The 15,213-nt window shown below is 58.2% G+C and overlaps 2 protein-coding genes across 12 annotated transcripts in view; both read left to right on the top strand.

The window, feature by feature from the left end:
• The window catches only part of MYO9B (myosin IXB), an 89,665-nt gene extending 81,038 nt beyond the window's left edge, over positions 1-8,627 (top strand). For 6 of the 10 annotated variants that reach the window (XM_029218654.1, XM_029218660.1, XM_029218658.1 and 3 more), the window contains 14 exons: positions 110-208; positions 318-491; positions 600-641; positions 850-961; positions 1,709-1,782; positions 2,313-2,505; positions 2,616-2,744; positions 2,944-3,049; positions 3,335-3,466; positions 5,254-5,377; positions 5,884-5,931; positions 6,275-6,417; positions 7,146-7,273; positions 7,394-8,627. In XM_029218654.1, the coding sequence (XP_029074487.1) occupies positions 110-208; positions 318-491; positions 600-641; positions 850-961; positions 1,709-1,782; positions 2,313-2,505; positions 2,616-2,744; positions 2,944-3,049; positions 3,335-3,466; positions 5,254-5,377; positions 5,884-5,931; positions 6,275-6,417; positions 7,146-7,273; positions 7,394-7,809 (1,920 nt within the window). In that variant the 3' untranslated portion in view covers positions 7,810-8,627. Of the gene's footprint in view, positions 1-109; positions 209-317; positions 492-599; positions 642-849; positions 962-1,708; positions 1,783-2,312; positions 2,506-2,615; positions 2,745-2,943; positions 3,050-3,334; positions 3,467-5,253; positions 5,378-5,883; positions 5,932-6,274; positions 6,418-7,145; positions 7,286-7,393 lie in introns of all 10 variants that reach the window. The other 4 variants (XM_029218656.1, XM_029218663.1, XM_029218661.1 and 1 more) reach the window with 4 other exon arrangements.
• A 1,485-nt stretch (positions 8,628-10,112) lies between these two features.
• Positions 10,113-13,590, top strand: USE1 (unconventional SNARE in the ER 1). Of its 2 annotated transcripts, XM_029218664.1 has the most exons (8): positions 10,113-10,488; positions 10,801-10,850; positions 10,994-11,072; positions 11,160-11,312; positions 12,059-12,071; positions 12,509-12,536; positions 12,968-13,142; positions 13,386-13,590. In XM_029218664.1, exons 1-8 carry the CDS (start codon positions 10,279-10,281, stop codon positions 13,566-13,568), a joined length of 891 nt encoding a protein of 296 aa, XP_029074497.1. In that variant the 5' UTR covers positions 10,113-10,278; the 3' UTR covers positions 13,569-13,590. The 2 variants fall into 2 exon arrangements, with proteins under 2 accessions (XP_029074497.1, XP_029074498.1); XM_029218665.1 differs by lacking the exon at positions 10,994-11,072 and having other exon boundaries at positions 11,102-11,312; positions 13,386-13,587.
• Positions 13,591-15,213: the final 1,623 nt, after the last annotated feature.

Genomic DNA, 15,213 nt, shown 5'->3' with positions numbered 1-15,213 from the left:
GCAAGCCCAGGGGAGCCAGGGAAGGACTTGGGACAGGGCAGAGCTATGGCCGCCCAGATGCCCGGCCTGAGGTAACATGGCGTCAGCACACCTCTCCCTTCCTCTCCAGATAAATGACCTGCGTTCCCAGAAGACTCCCATCGAGAGCTTATTCATCGAAGCCACCGAGAAGTTCCGAAGCAACCTCAAGACCATGTACTCCGTCCCTGTACGTGGAGCCCCAGCCCCAGGGAGGGCCCCCGCGGCAAACCCCATGCCCTCCCCCGGGCACCCCCGTCTGTCTGTCTCACAGAGGGTCACACCCTGCATTGCCACAGAACGGGAAGATCCATGTCGGCTACAAGGACCTGATGGAGAACTACCAGATCGTCGTGAGCAACCTGGCGGCCGAGCGCGGCGAGAAGGACACCAACCTGGTCCTCAATCTCTTCCAGTCGCTGCTGGACGAGTTCACCCGCGGGCACACCAAGAACGACTTCGAGCCTCCCAAGGTGGGTGCTACCGCTCCAGGCGAGGGAGGGTCCGGCGCCAGGACGTCGCTGGGGTGGGGGTGTCCCCAGGGGACCCCACACAGAGCTGGCCTTTGTGCTCCCTCACAGCAGAGCAAAGCTCAGAAGAAGAAGCGGAAGCAGGAACGTGCTGTGAGTATGTGTGTTCTCGCGTGCACGCGCACGGGTGTGCGCATGTCTGTGTGTGCACATGTGCACGCGGGCGGGTGTGTGTTTTCCTACCCGGCCTTAAGGGCCCCCGGTCCTGAGATGCCGCAGGCAGCGTCCCCACTGTGCGGCCCCGTGGCCACCCCGTTGGGGGTCCACTTTCCCACTCGGCCTCCCTCCCCCACTGCTGCAGGTCCAGCAGCACAACGGGCACGTGTTCGCCAGCTACCAAGTGAGCATCCCCCAGTCCTGCGAGCAGTGCCTCTCCTACATCTGGCTCATGGACAAGGCCCTGCTCTGCAGTGGTGAGTGCCCCGCACCCCTGACCGCCCCCCCCCAGGCCCTCCGACTCCCACCGCACACCCCTTGACCCCCCACCATGTCCCCAACCCCTCACGGTGCACCCGGGCCTTCACCCCAGCTACAGGGTTGATCCTCCCAGAGCACTGCCTCTCACCACAGGGGCAGTAAGGCCGCACCTCACCCACTCAAACGCCCCGCTGTCACGCTGGGGCAGAGGCCAGTCCTCAACTGACCCCCAGACCCCCACCCCAACTCCGCAGCCTCCCCTCTGCACGCCTACCTGGGCAAGTCACCCTGGGCTGTATCTCCGGGTCTTTGTTCATGCTGCTCTCGCTGCCTGAAGTGCCAGCCCCTCCCCCATGTGCCAGGCGAGGCCAGTCAGTCCCCACAGGGACCCTGAGAGCCAGGTGCAGCCCAGGGTGAGCCAGCCGGCCCCCAGTCAGGCAGCCAGGAGGTGGCCAAGGCCGGGTGGGGAGCCAGTCAGCCCCCAGGGGCCCAGGCTGGGTCAGGAGTCCTCTAGCACTGCAGTTTTCCCGCCAGGACCAGTCAGGGTTGGCTTTCTTTTCGGGCCAGGGTAACCTCTCCCCTTGGCCCCTGTGTGAGGAGCAGCCCGCCACTCCGTGTCCATCGTAAATACCCAGGCAGCTGTCACTGTCCTGAGACACGGGGACAGGCGGCCACGGGACCCATGGGTCCCCGATGCGCTGTCAGTGACCGCCCTCTCCCTCTCCCCCACCATGACCTCCTAGTGTGCAAGATGACCTGCCACAAGAAGTGTGTGCACAAGATTCAGACCTACTGCTCTTACACAAGTGGGAAGAAGGTGAGCCCGCTGGGGCCGGGAACTTTCCAGAACACCTGGGGGAGGCCGTTCTGAGAGATTGGAGGAGAAGGGTGTGCTAGGTGCAAGGCCAAGGCTGGGTGTCAGGTGGGAGCACGGAGCTGGTGGGAGGGGCTGGTCCCGAAGCAGAGCGCACTCCAGTCCTGTCAGAGCCCCCAGAGGGCCCCCCAAAGCTGGGGCCAGGCTTGTGTGTGCACCCCAGGCCTTGGCCCTGCTCTTCCCCCCTCCAGGTGGAAGGAAACCCCTACCCTGCACGAGGGAGGCGGGGTCCTACGGGCTGGCACAAGCCAGGATCAGCTGGGTGGAGGGGACTGTGGCACTTCACACAGGGACCCCCTGCCAGCAGCCATCCGGGGACCTCCACAGCCCAGCACCTCTGGCAGCCGTGCAAGAGAGGATGAGGAGCAGGGGGGGTGGTGGCCACAGAGGAAGCCAGGCTTGGGGGGGGGGGGCGGTGACAGGGAGGACAACCAGCCCAGGCCTGACCCTCACCCCCATCCCCGTCGTCACAGATCGAGCCAGGCACTGAGCCGGGCCACTTTGGCGTGTGCGTGGACAGCCTGACCAGCGACAAGGTCTCAGTGCCCATCGTGCTGGAGAAGCTTCTGGAACACGTGGAGATGCACGGCTTGTACACCGAGGGCCTCTACCGCAAGTCAGGTGCCGCCAACCGCACGAGGGAGCTCCGGCAGGCACTGCAGACAGGTGGGTGCTGCGGACAGGTAGGTGTCAAGGGCAGGAGGGCACTGCGTGGGGCTCCAGGCTCAGCCCTCCTGCCTTCCCCGAGCTCACCGGCCGCCGCGCCCTCCCCGCAGACCCCACGGCAGTCAAACTGGAGAACTTTCCCATCCACGCCATCACCGGGGTGCTCAAGCAGTGGCTGCGGGAGCTGCCCGAGCCCCTCATGACCTTCGCCCAGTACGGTGACTTCCTCCGCGCCGTCGGTGAGTCCCACTGTGGCGAGAGCCGGCAGGTGGTCGAGGTCGGGGCTCAGAGCCTCGAGCACGTGCTGTGGCCGGTCAGGGAGGACGGACCCCTGTGCCCCCAGCTGAGAAACCGGGCCCCAGACAGTGGGAGGCTCCCCGGCGCCCTGGGGCCTGTCGGGTGAGGGCCGCAGGGAGCTGACCCCCAGGACCCTCCTAGAGCTGCCAGAGAAGCAGGAGCAGCTGGCCGCCATCTACGCCGTCCTGGAGCACCTGCCAGAAGCCAACCACAACTCCTTGGAGAGGCTCATCTTCCACCTGGTCAAGCAAGTGCCTGCCCTCCTATTGCCCCGCTCTCAGGGGGGTGGGGTCCCAGCAAGAGCCCCCCCCCCCACCGCGTTCCCCGGGCTGGCGTTCTCTGGTGGCTCCACACCAGGATGTGAGCCCATACTGGGGGGTCCAGAAGGGGGCCCCCGGCTTCTTCGTGGCACCTCTCCACCCTGCAGGAGTGAGCGTTTCTCACATCCCAGTTGCCGCAGCACTTTCCCGGGATCTGGACTCTGGTCTTGGGGCTCCCTGTGGCCACCCCCTAACTGCCGCTCGCTCCACAGGGTGGCCCTGCTTGAGGACGTGAACCGAATGTCACCCAGCGCACTGGCCATCATCTTTGCGCCCTGCCTCCTGCGCTGCCCCGACAACTCGGACCCGCTGACCAGCATGAAGGATGTCCTCAAAATCACCACGTGAGTACCAGGACCGGCTGGCCGCCACCCCGCAACATGCACTCAGGGCAGCCAAGCCAGGGATCCCACAAACGAAAGAGGAGAGCCCTCTCCAGAATCCTGGGACTGGCCTGGCCTCGGTAGTGTGTAAATGTGCCTGCAGAGGAAAGTCTAGAAGAACATAGCCCGATCACAACGGCCCCGGGAGGTGTCCTGAGCACTGGGGTCCTGGGTAAACTTCGTTTGGTCTCCCCACCCTTCTTTCTTTTCTAATGAACACACGTGACTTTTGTACTAAAACCGAACTTCTAATGAAGTCTGCATGTGCGCTGGCTGCTGTGAGCGGCGAGCAGGGCTCTTCTGACAGACAAGGGACAAGAAGCAGCCTGGCCTCTTGGTGGCATCGTAGGGCTCACACATGCCCAGACCCAGGTGGAGACCTGGCAGCATCTCCTCAAACAGCAAGAGCATCACTTCTGAGTTCTCTTGAGGGTGAAAAACCAAAAAAGGGGAGAAATCCCTCGTCCTCTGTCCAGGATGCGGGGCAGGTGGTGAAGCCCCACATTCCCAGCCTCTGGGAGCAGTGAGAGCCTGCAGCAAACAGAAGCGGTTGTCTCAAGGTTCCTTCTTCCCCGCAAACGATCTTTGAAAGTTCTCAGAAAGTGCTTCAAAAAAAAAAAAAAAAAGTTCTCAGAAAGTGCCTCAAGGGAATTCCCTGGTGGTCCAGCAGTTAGGACTCCGCGCTCCCAATGCAGGGGGCCCAGGTTCGATCCCTGGTCAGGGAACTAGATCCCACATGCATGCCACAACTAAGATCCCACGTGCCGCAACTGAGACCCGATGCAGCCAAATAAATAAATTTTTTTTAGAAAACACGAAAAACAGGAAGTGCCTCAAAAGAACTCAGAAAGGGACTTCCCTGGTGGTCCAGTGGTTAGGACTCCGTGCGTCCACTGCAGGGGGCACGGGTTCGATCCCTGGTTGGGAAATTAAGATCCCGCATGCCTCGCAGCACACCCAAAATATAAAAATTAATTAAGAGAAAAAAAAAAAAACTCAGAAGGAGGTCAGCAGACATCCATCACTAAAAGGACAGTGTTTAGACTTCGAGTTGTAAAAATAAGAACCTGTCACCCAAGGCGGTTTCAGGAGGCAAAACACAGGAAGGCCTGAGGGCTACGCCTGACAGTGCACACCCCACACCCCGGGCCACACTCAAGATATCAGTGAACAGCTAGCTGCTGGTAGGCAGAGTGGAGGAGAGCCCAGTGTGGCCCTGACATTACCTGGGCAGCGGTATGCTGTTGACGGATTTGCTTCCAGCATGTTCCTTGGGTTCTTTTTTTTTCTTATGTGGTCATGACAATGGGAAACCTGAGTCATGACTGCCTCTTCATCCAGGCTGAGTCCATCCGGTCCCACCACACCCTCCCTGACCACTGAGGCTGGCCCTGACCACTGAGCACATGTGCCTTGGGTCCCAGTGCAGTTTTAGAGCCCTTGGGGCCAGCTGCCTGCAGCCCCTGGGACAAATCACCCAACCTCCATGGTACTGTACTTCCTCCTTCAAACGAGGAGGCTTATTAAGACAAGGATTCAGGCTCAGAGAGGTGGGGTGAGCTACACGAGGTCACACAGTGAGTGAACTGGGGCCACGATGGGAGCCACAGCCATGTCCGTGGCCCTGCCTGGTCTCTGGGTCTCTGTCTCAGCCACCATGCCCCAGTCGCGGGCCAGCATCTCCCTAGATGCAGGCCCCCATGTTGACCGTACCCCCCAAGGCGGTAGCTGAGTCGCCTTCTCCACAGGTGCGTGGAGATGCTGATCAAAGAACAGATGAGGAAGTACAAAGTGAAGATGGAGGAGATCACCCAGCTGGAGGCTGCTGAGAGCATCGCCTTTCGGAGGCTCTCTCTTCTGCGACAAAACGCTGTGAGCAACGCAGGGTGGGGCTTCGGTGGGGGCGGGGCCTTGTGGGAGTGGGGACCGGTGGGCGGGGTTTGGACATTGGGCGGGATCTCACTTATCCGTCCAGCACACTCTCCCAGCACACCCTGGGCCACAGGCAGCCTGACCTGGGGCCTCGTGGCAGCATGTTTAGGGGCTGATTCCTCACCTAGGCCAAAAGACCACCATCCTAGCTCAGCCTCAAGGCCAGCTGCCGCTCTCAGCAGTGGGGGTCCTGTCACCTACTTGGTGGTGGTCCTGGTCATCCCCCAGCCATGTCCCGGGCTGACCTGGGCCCTGCCCACAGGGGAACGTTGCCACAGCAGAAGTGGCCTCACAGTGTGGGGTAGAGGGATAAGGGGCCCGTCCCGGGCTCCTGTGGGAGGATCCTATCCTTGTCCCGACGGTCAGACGTGGCCTTATGCTCATGACTAGCGCCTGTGCCCTGGTCATGGCCCTGTGTGGTCACCCACTCTTCATCTCTCCCCCAGCCCTGGCCTCTCAAACTGGGGTTTTCGTCTCCTTATGAGGGGGTCCTGGTATGTACACGTACGGTGGGTCCTCCTCGCATGTCTCCCAGTGCGGTGCATGCTGGGGTTCCTCTCAACCCCTAGGGTCCTCGTAGGATAGACCGAGCGTGTCCTAACCTTCTGGAAGTGCATGCTGGGGGAAACCTGTTGATTGCCTGTGCTGAAGATGACTAATGAGCCACATGCCGGCCACTCGGTCCCTGCATGATCCCCAGAGAAGCCTCTCTAAGCCTAGCCATCCATGTCAGAACTAACCTCCCCCGGAGCTGCTTGCACCACCCTCTCTCCATCCACAAGCACTGACCCCCACCCACCCAGAGGGGCTGGCCAGACCTGCCGCTTCTCTTTGCAGATCAAGAACCCCAAGACCCGGATGAGCAGCAGCGGTGGCCTGGAGGAACTGGGGGTGCTGCCAGAGGAGGAAGTGGCCGGCGGTGAAGAGGATCGTGAGAAAGAGATCCTAATTGAGCGGATCCAGTCCATCAAGGAGGAGAAGCAAGTGTCTCTCCGAACCCTTGCCACACTCGGCCGCCCTGTCCAGCCCCCATCCACCGCCCCCCCCCCCCCCCCCCCCCCCCCCCCCCCCACTATAGGGAATCTGGCTGTTAGGAAGCTAATGGGCTAGGCTCAGTCCTGCAGTCCAGTGCCCACCTCACGGGGTGCTGCTGTCCTAAAACACAGCCTAAGCTCGTTAAACCCCTGGCTTGACCACAGGGAATCACAGTGGCCCATAGGGAGAGAAGGGAAACAGACGGGTGATGCCTGAACTTTGTCTTAAAGTTGGCCTTAGCTAGGGCGATCCACCAGTTTGTTGTCCGGTCAAGATGGAAGTATGAACGGAGATGCTGTTTAAAAATTATGCCAGGAGAACAGGTGTAATCCAGGCCCCCTGGGCATCCTAGTCTTAGGAATAGGGTAGGGCACTCCAGGCAGAGGGAACAACATGTGCAAAGGTCCTGAGGCAGGAGCCCCTCACTAGCTGAGTACTAGGCCAGATGCCTGGCTTCCCTCAGCAGCCTGACACCTTCCTCACATGACCTTCACTGAGTCAGGGGCATTTTGGTCCAGGTGTGCTTTTGGGGTTGGGTTTCGGGTGCTGGGAGCAGGGAGTCCCCTCCAGGACCAGGATGACCTACTCTGTCCCCTACTGGCCTGGCACTTTTCCGTGGGGGCAGTCTTCCACCATGGAACAGCCTTGGACACTGTGACCCTCTCATCCCCAGGGAGGACATCACGTACCGGCTGCCAGAGCTGGACCCTCGGGGCTCCGATGAAGAGAACCTGGACTCAGAGACATCAGCTAGCACCGAGAGCCTGTTGGAAGAGCGGGCTGGGCGGGGGGCCTCGGAAGGTCAGTATTAAGGTAGCGTCTGCTTTTTTCCTTCCCATGTCCACACCCAGCAGGCCCCCGGGCAAGGGTCCGTCTGCCGGCCCTGAAGCTGCAGTAACCCTGCCATCTGTCTCTCAAAAGGGCCCCTCGCGCCTGCTCTCCCCTGCCCCAGCGCACCCACCCCGAGCCCCCTCCCCGAGGCGGCCGCCCCTCCTCGACGAAGGCCGTCGTCCTTCATGACGGTTAGAGTGAAGACCCCCCGGCGGACCCCCATCATGCCCACGGCCAACATCAAGCTCCCGCCCGGCCTGCCCTCCTATCTCCCTGGCCGGGCACCAGGTGCCCAGGAAGCTGCCACCCCGGTGAGGCGCCGAGAGCCACCTGCTCGCCGCCCAGACCAGGTACACTCTGTGTATATCACACCCGGCACTCACCTGCCCACTCAGGGCCCTCAGGAGCCCCTGGACAAGGACGACCGGCCACCTGGGACCAAGCGGAGGTACTCGGACCCCCCAACCTACTGCCTGCCCCCTGCCTCGGGCCAGGCCAATGGCTGAGGGCCCACAGCTGTCAGAGTCCGCATATCCAAGGACGGCCCGGTGCCAGAGCTGGGTGCCAGAGCTCCAGAGCCAGCATTCAGTGGTCTGAGAAGGATCCGGAATGAAAAGCTCCAAGAGCGATGTGAGGTGGGCACTGACTCCAAGTGAGTGCAGGCAGGGAGAGGCCGGCTGAGGCCCGGCTGCCCTTGCTGAGCCCCTACATCGCACAGAGTTGCCCGCCCAGAGCACTGAATCATGGCGGGCAGCCTGGCATCTCCCAGCTCCCCTTTTGTACGTTTTTCTGGTCACTGTTTCTTTGGGCGTGGTTTACATAACTTTAAACTGTAACAGCCTTAACAGAAGACCAAATTGTTTTTTTATATGTGTATGTACAAACTTTTATATTAACGCCCTGCATCTCCCTTATAACCTGGACATGAGTCTTCAGAGTAAAGGCCACACAGCCGCGAAGCTTTGGAGGCTCAGACCCACACTGAGGGACAGCTCGGGGGACAGTCTGAGGGCTAGGACCCTGCACAAGGGGTTTGGACACTTGTGGCCCCTGACTGCCCCAAGTCTGTCTTGGACTCGTATTCTGGCCCGGCAGTGGCCACCTGGCCGACGTGCATTCGAGGGAACAGTGAGCCTTCCATAGCGATCAAGACTGTTGGCTGGAGCCAGGACACGAGGTGGTAGGCAGCCTCCACTCCAGGCACTACAGACCTCACATCCCAGGGAGACTCGAAGGTGGCCATCACTCCTTGGTCCACTGTGCCCTGAACACAGGAGGCTGGAGGAGGCCACCCTTGGCACTGCCCGCCCCATGTGGCAGAACAGGAGCCCGCAACTCAGGACCACTCATGGGTGGGGAGGGCAAGGCCTGGAGTTGTATGTCCCTACAAGTCTACAGTGACGGCCTGGACATCTGGCATCTCCGGAGCGGGGCTCCCCTCTTAGGCTCAGCCCACTCTCCAGACACCTGGACACATGGCCCCAGACCTGGAACAAGAGGCACCCACAGGCCATGTGAAATTAAAAAAAAAGTGCCTGAGAAGTGTCTGCATGCAGTTCCTATTCAGGCCAGCTCCAGGCTGAAAAAACAGGGGTTGGCAGGTGGGGGTCAGCCCTGCGGCCTCAGCCAAGAGGGGTACAGGGCAGGGATTGGGCCCCTTGCCTGGAAGGAGCTGCCTTGTTCCTCCAACCGACTTTGCTGTTGGTTTGCTGGAATTTCACACATACTTTTCACACAAGGGATGTGGGCTTTGCTGGAAGTTCTTTTTATTGATCCAGAAAGCTGGGAAAGCAGGCAGCTCCTGGCAGAGCCACATTCAGTGAGGAGAGCCTGCTGTCCTGGGAGCTGCCTCCTGTCACACCTAGCCTCTCCCCAGCTGAGGCTTAAATGTCAACTGATGGGGCCATCCGCCGTGGGTGGGGCGTGGGGAGTCAGTCCTGGTGGACCCACTACAACCAGAAGCAACACTACCACCACCACCACCACCACCCCCAACCACCACAGAAGAGCTCCCAGGTTACAAACAGATGGGCAGTTGTGGGAACTGGCTGGCAGGTGGGTCCTTTGGGGCGGGGGAGATGGAGACCATGACAAACCGGAGTTTCAATGGCACATGCAAGGAAGAGTTGGTGGGTTACTCCAAGGCCACACAGCTGGGGTGGGGCGGGGCTGGGATTCAGACCCTGCCCTGTCTGCCTGTAGAGCCCCCCTTTATCAACACCCTGAGTTTGGTCTCATCCATGGTACGTTACAGGGCACCAGGCCCACCGGTGTGACCTGGACACAGGTGACCTGAAGGATGGGGAGATGGTTAAGGGCTGCATACCAGGCTTCAGTCCCTGTGAAGCCCCCATCCTCACCCTGTCCACTCCAGGAGGGAGGACTCGAACAAGGGGCCTTGGCTTCCTGGGGACGCAGTGGGGGGGTTCCGTCCATGGGGGTCTGGGCATTGGGGGTGACCTCTCACTCTCAGGTTTAGCCCATGTCACTGCCACACTGCCAGTTTCCCAAGGGAGGAGACAGGTCCAGAAAAACTTAAGAAATTCGTAGAAGGCCACGGTGGGAGGTGGAGTCAGAGTCAGGGCTGGGATGGGATATCACAGCTGCAAAAGTTTGGAAATCATAGCCCGTAAGTCTCGGATTCCTAAGTCCCAGGTCAGAGCCTCTCCCCCAGGAGAATCTCCCCCAGGCTACTTGGATGCGGAAGAGCTCAGTGTGGGAAGAACCCAGGAAGGAGTGGGGAGCGGGGGAGGAATTTTGAGCAGGGGGTAAGTAATGAGCATGTCACGCGTTGCACGTGGGCCTGAAACGAAGGACTCGACCCTTTCAGCCCTTCCGGAAGGGTTAAGATGCTCGCGAGGATAAGCAAGCGATTGAGTCCTGAGTAAATACGGACTGGATGGCGCCTCTAATTGAAACAAGACAAGACTGAAAGAGCAAACGCCCAAACAAGAACGAGAGAGCCCCAAATAAGAATGAGAGAGCAAACCGGGAACCTCCCCCCGGAAGGAGGCCAACGAAAGACACTTCCGCCATCTCTTAAGATGGCGCCGGCGGAAGAGGCGGGTAACCGCTGGGTGGTGATGGCAGCGTCGAGGCTGGAGCTGAACCTGGTGCGGCTGTTGTGCCGCTGTGAGGCGATGGCAGCGGAGAAGCGGGACCCGGACGAGTGGCGTCTAGAAAAGGTGAGGGAAGCCCGTGTGTCCGCGTAGAGCCCGAATCCCGGAGGGTGGTCCCCGCAGCCGGAGGCCACCGGGCCCCACTCCCCCACCCCGCCAGCCAGTGAGGCCACGCCCCTTCCGGTTGGCTCCGCCACGTCCGTTTGCGCAGCTCCCCCGCCTCCTCCCTGGGGCTCAGCTGGTCCCGCCTCCTTGATACTTGGCTCCTCCCGTTCCAGCCCCGCCCCCGACCTGGCCCCGCCCCTTGGTGGCTCTAACCCCTTTGAGCCCGACGGTGGTGGGGGGGCACTGGGCTGACACCCCACTTTTCGTCCCCAGTACGTGGGAGCCCTCGAGGACATGCTGCAGGCCCTGAAGGCACAGGCGAGGTGAGTGCAGGCGGCCACAAGTGTTCAAATCCGGGGCAGGGAGTAGAGTCCGGAATCCCTGGTCTCCAGTCCCTCCCTGCTAAGACCCTTCCCTGAACTGGGGACAGTGGGCAGGTTTTCTGTTTCCTCTTTTCCCCTTCCAGCAAACCGGCCTCCGAGGTGATCAATGAATATTCTCGCAAGGTAGATTTTCTGAAGGGGATGCTGCAGGCAGAGAAGCTAGTGAGTAAGGGGCACCTCTGTCTCCTCAGCCTTCATCATGCTCATCTGGGACCTGCCCCTCTGGTGACCCCCTGCCCTCTTCTGCAGACCTCCTCCTCAGAGAAGGCACTAGCCAACCAGTTCCTGGCCCCTGGCCGAGTACCAACTACAGCCAGGGAACGGGTACCTGCAACGAAGACAGTACACCTGCAGTCACGGGCACGGTACACCAGTGAGATGCGGAGTGAGCTGCTAGGAACGGTAGGGCTCCCTCCGTGGTCCCTGGGAAGCTTTGGTTGGGGACAGGAGTTCAGTGCCTGGGGGTGGCCAGAACAACAAATACTGTCAGGTGCAGGGATCCTAGGGGGCCCAACAGACTCTGCCCTGGACCATCAGAGAAAGCTTCCCAACAGAGAGGCACTGCAGCCAGGGCTTTGCTAGATGAATAAGAGTGTTGATACGAGGCAAAAAAATGGCACATCTCTGCTTAAGCCCCAGAGTTGGCCAGAGTAAGGTTTGGCCCCTGCCTCACCACACACAGATGAGTTTTTTCATCTGTAAAATAGGATGACAAATGCCTCTATGAGCACTTTATGTGGATCAGCTAAACCCTGCAAAATATAAGCTATTGTTTTCAGTTTAAAGATGAGAAAACTGGGCTTCCCTGGTGGCGCAGTGGTTGAGAGTCTGCCTGCCGATGCAGCGGACGCGGGTTCGTGCCCCGGTCCGGGAAGATATCCCGCATGCCGCAGAGCGGCTGGGCCCGTGAGCCATGGCCGCTGAGCCTGCGCGTCCGGAGCCTGTGCTCCGCAACGGGAGAGGCCACAACAGTGAGAGGCCCGCGTACCGCAAAAAAAAAAAAAAAAAAAGATGAGAAAACTGAGGCTCAGAGGGCACAGGACTTGTCCAGGGTCCTGACTGAGGGTGGGGAGTTTCTGGGAGCAGAGAGAACAGGTCTGGGGGCATGGCAAGGTGGGTGACTTCGTGCCTCTCCTTTTTTCCCACAGGACTCTAGTGAAGGTGAGTCATCCTGAGCAGAACAGGACTCAAGGCCTGGGGCAGACATGTGTCCTTGCTGCCCCACACCTCTCGCCTAACCTGGCTCCCACAGGGTCTTCCACAGCCCAGGGAGAGTGTTTCCAGGGGCATTGCCGGGTTATGCTTGGAAGCGGTGCTAGGACAGAGGAGGGGCCCCCAGAGGAAACAAAGTTGGACACTCCCAGCCCAAGGGGCCAAGGCTGGCTAGAGGGAAGGACTTGGGACCTGGGGGAGCCCAAATGAGGAAAACCTCCTAGAAGGGAATACTCTGAAGCCTGATCAGGAGCCCTCCCACTGGGGAGCAGACAAGATGAGAAATGGCATTACGAGTAGCAGACACATCCCAGGCAGTGGTCAGGAAGCTGGAAAACAACAAACCAATGCTCTCCTTCTTCCTGCTTGGCCTGTTTCGCTTCCAGAGCCTGAACTGGATGTGAGGAAGAGAATGTGAGTATCTTCAGCGCTTGGGCAGCATTGGGGGCAGGGGGGTTGGACAGACCTTGGGCCACTAAAGCGTCACCATGAAGCATCTAAACCACCAATCAGGGAATTCCCCAGCAGTCCAGTGGTTAGGACTCCATGCTCTCACTGCCAAGGGCCCGGGTTCAATCCCTGGTCAGGGAACTAAGATCCCACAAGATGTGCAGCATGGCCAAAAATTTAAATTAAAATTAAATTAAAATTAAAAAAATAAACCACCAATCAAAGGCCACTTCTGAGGATGCTCTTCCCAGAAACCAAGGCAAAAAAGGGGAAACAGCCCCAAGCAGGGCAGTGGCTGGAACCACAACCTCTGGGTTCCTTGAGAACATGTTAGTTTCTTCCCTCCTCCCCCCACACCCACTCCTACCCACCTGTCTATCCATCTGTGGGGTCAGTGGGGTCGCAGGGCCCAGGCCAGGGGATGAGAAGCAGTCAGCAGCCGAGCTAGACCTCGTCCTGCAGCGACACCAGAACCTCCAGGAGAAGCTGGCGGAGGAGATGCTAGGCCTGGCACGGAGCCTCAAGACGCACACACTGGCTGCCCAGAGTGTCATCAAGAAGGACAACCAGGTATGAGGACTCTGGGAACTCTAAAGCTTCTGCCCTGGGGCATCAGAGAAGGCTTCCCAGCAGAAGGTCTCTATGGCTGGGGCTTGAATGGATGAATAGGAGTTTGGCAGAAGGCAAAAATAGCATTCCCAGCAGAGGAAACAGCACTAGCAAGGGCCAAGAGGTGTAGATTTGCTCCAGTGCAGTAGGAAGAGGCCACACTTGGACCCAGTCCTGTTGACATTCTCCCCACCTCACCCTCAGACCCTGTCGCACTCACTCAAGATGGCCGACCAGAACCTGGAGAAGCTGAAGACAGAATCTGAGCGGCTGGAGCAGCACACACAGAAGTCAGTCAACTGGCTGCTCTGGGCCATGCTTATCATCGTCTGCTTCATCTTCATCGGCATGATCCTCTTCATCCGTATCATGCCCAAACTCAAATAAAGACCTGGCCTGGCCCGCCTCACCTGTCCTCTCTCTGCCCTCCACCCCTGTCCAGGGGAACCTTTGGGGTGGGCAACGTGATGGGAAGGCCCTTGGTGCCCCTGAGAGCCACAGAGAGCACATGAACAGGGGAGGAAGGATGTCAGGCTGGGGGGGGGGGGCGGGGGAGGAGGACAGTGACTCAGCAAACCTACCTCCCGTTCCCCCCTGGTACCTACCTCACACTGGACAAGGCAGGGCCCCTAGAGGCCCCACGAGCTCCCAATCTGATAGAGCCAGAGTCAAACACATACCTGTGGGGTCAGAGTAAGGTCTGGAGGGTGGGGGAGGAGTGGGGCCATGCGTGGAGGCCAGCTTGGAGGAGGGGTGTCAGTGCTGGGCCTTCCTTGGGATTGAAGGTGATAATTCAGAGACAAGGCTTAGCCCACCCACTGCCACAGCCTAAGATCTTAGGACATTGCAGATGCTTCACATAGTCATTCAGCAAACACATGAGAATCAGTGGAGACCCTGCCCTGCCCAGGTCATAGTCTGATCACTTCAGACAAGAACTGGGTGGGCATTGGAGTTGGGACCCTGGAAGGGATTATTGAGCACGAGTCCAGGGGAATTGTGGGTCCTCCGCTCTGCTTACCCCCACTCCAGATGTCATGGGCAAAGTCTGTCAGGGGGGTGACTGAGGGAGCTTGGGAAGGAAGAGTGGACAGGAGGTATCTGTCCCAAACCATGGGAGCATGACATGCATGGAGTTGCCCATGTGGACCCCACCCCCACCCCACCCCCAAAACCACCAGGAAGAGCTTTTAAAAACTCTAGTGGCAGTTTTTAAAGCTTTTCTGAAAGCTCTAGTGGCAACTTTTAAAAAATAGATCATAAGAAGGAGGCTCATGCTTGTGACTCAGGGATGGTTCATTATTAGGAAGCATTAGTGGCCACATTAATGCACCAGGAAACAAAAATCATAGGGTGAAATGGTACTTTGTACTGTTCACAGCATCCATTACTCAAAGTCTCTTAATTAAAAATAAGGAATAGATGGATGTTTTCCTCACTGAACTGAAAAACCTCAAGCCAAAGGCAGTGTTGAGTTTAACGGGCAAATACTCGAAGTTTTGCCATCAAAGTGAAGAAAGTGAGGTGGGGATGGGGGGATGCCCACGGTCCACCCACCCCCTCCCTTGATTTAATATTGTCTGGAGATGCTAGTCAATGAAACTAGACAAGAAAAATGAAATTTTAAAATGAGAAAAGAGGTAAAATTATTTGTAGATAATGCAACTGTCTATATAAAATATCCAAGCAAACTAACAAAAAGCTATTTCAATAAGAGAATTTAGTAAACCAGCAAGGGACTTAATGAATATTTAAATTAGTCTACTATATGCAAAAAAAAATAGCTGCAAAATATATTGGAAGATACCATTTATAATAGTAAAAGATACACTATCTGGTTAAATTAACATCCTTGATATACAGAAAGCTCCTAAAAATCAAAAAGAAAGAAAAAAAAAAGACTTGCAGGAAATAGGAAAAGAAATACAAATGGTTTCTGAATTTTTTTCACACACCATATTAGATTAGGCAAGATTTAAAACTTTGAAAGTACACTTACAGGAAACTGTGATACCACTGAGTTTGCAAAGGT

Source organism: Monodon monoceros, unplaced genomic scaffold (assembly GCF_005190385.1).
Source record: "Monodon monoceros isolate NGI ecotype Baffin Bay Population unplaced genomic scaffold, NGI_Narwhal_1 Super_Scaffold_12, whole genome shotgun sequence".
NCBI classification, from domain to species: domain Eukaryota; kingdom Metazoa; phylum Chordata; class Mammalia; order Artiodactyla; family Monodontidae; genus Monodon; species Monodon monoceros.
Note: the sequence above shows the minus strand (reverse complement) of the source record. Positions and strands in the feature narration are given on the sequence as shown.

Excerpts from the sequence above, each read along its gene's own strand:
- USE1 (XM_029218664.1), top strand. The coding sequence starts at position 10,279 with ATGAGAGAGCAAACCGGGAACCTCCCCCCGGAAGGAGGCCAACGAAAG. Across the intron at positions 10,489-10,800 it reads ACGAGTGGCGTCTAGAAAAG|TACGTGGGAGCCCTCGAGGA; the intron begins GTGAGGGAAGCC and ends TTTCGTCCCCAG. Across the intron at positions 13,143-13,385 it reads TCATCAAGAAGGACAACCAG|ACCCTGTCGCACTCACTCAA; the intron begins GTATGAGGACTC and ends CCTCACCCTCAG.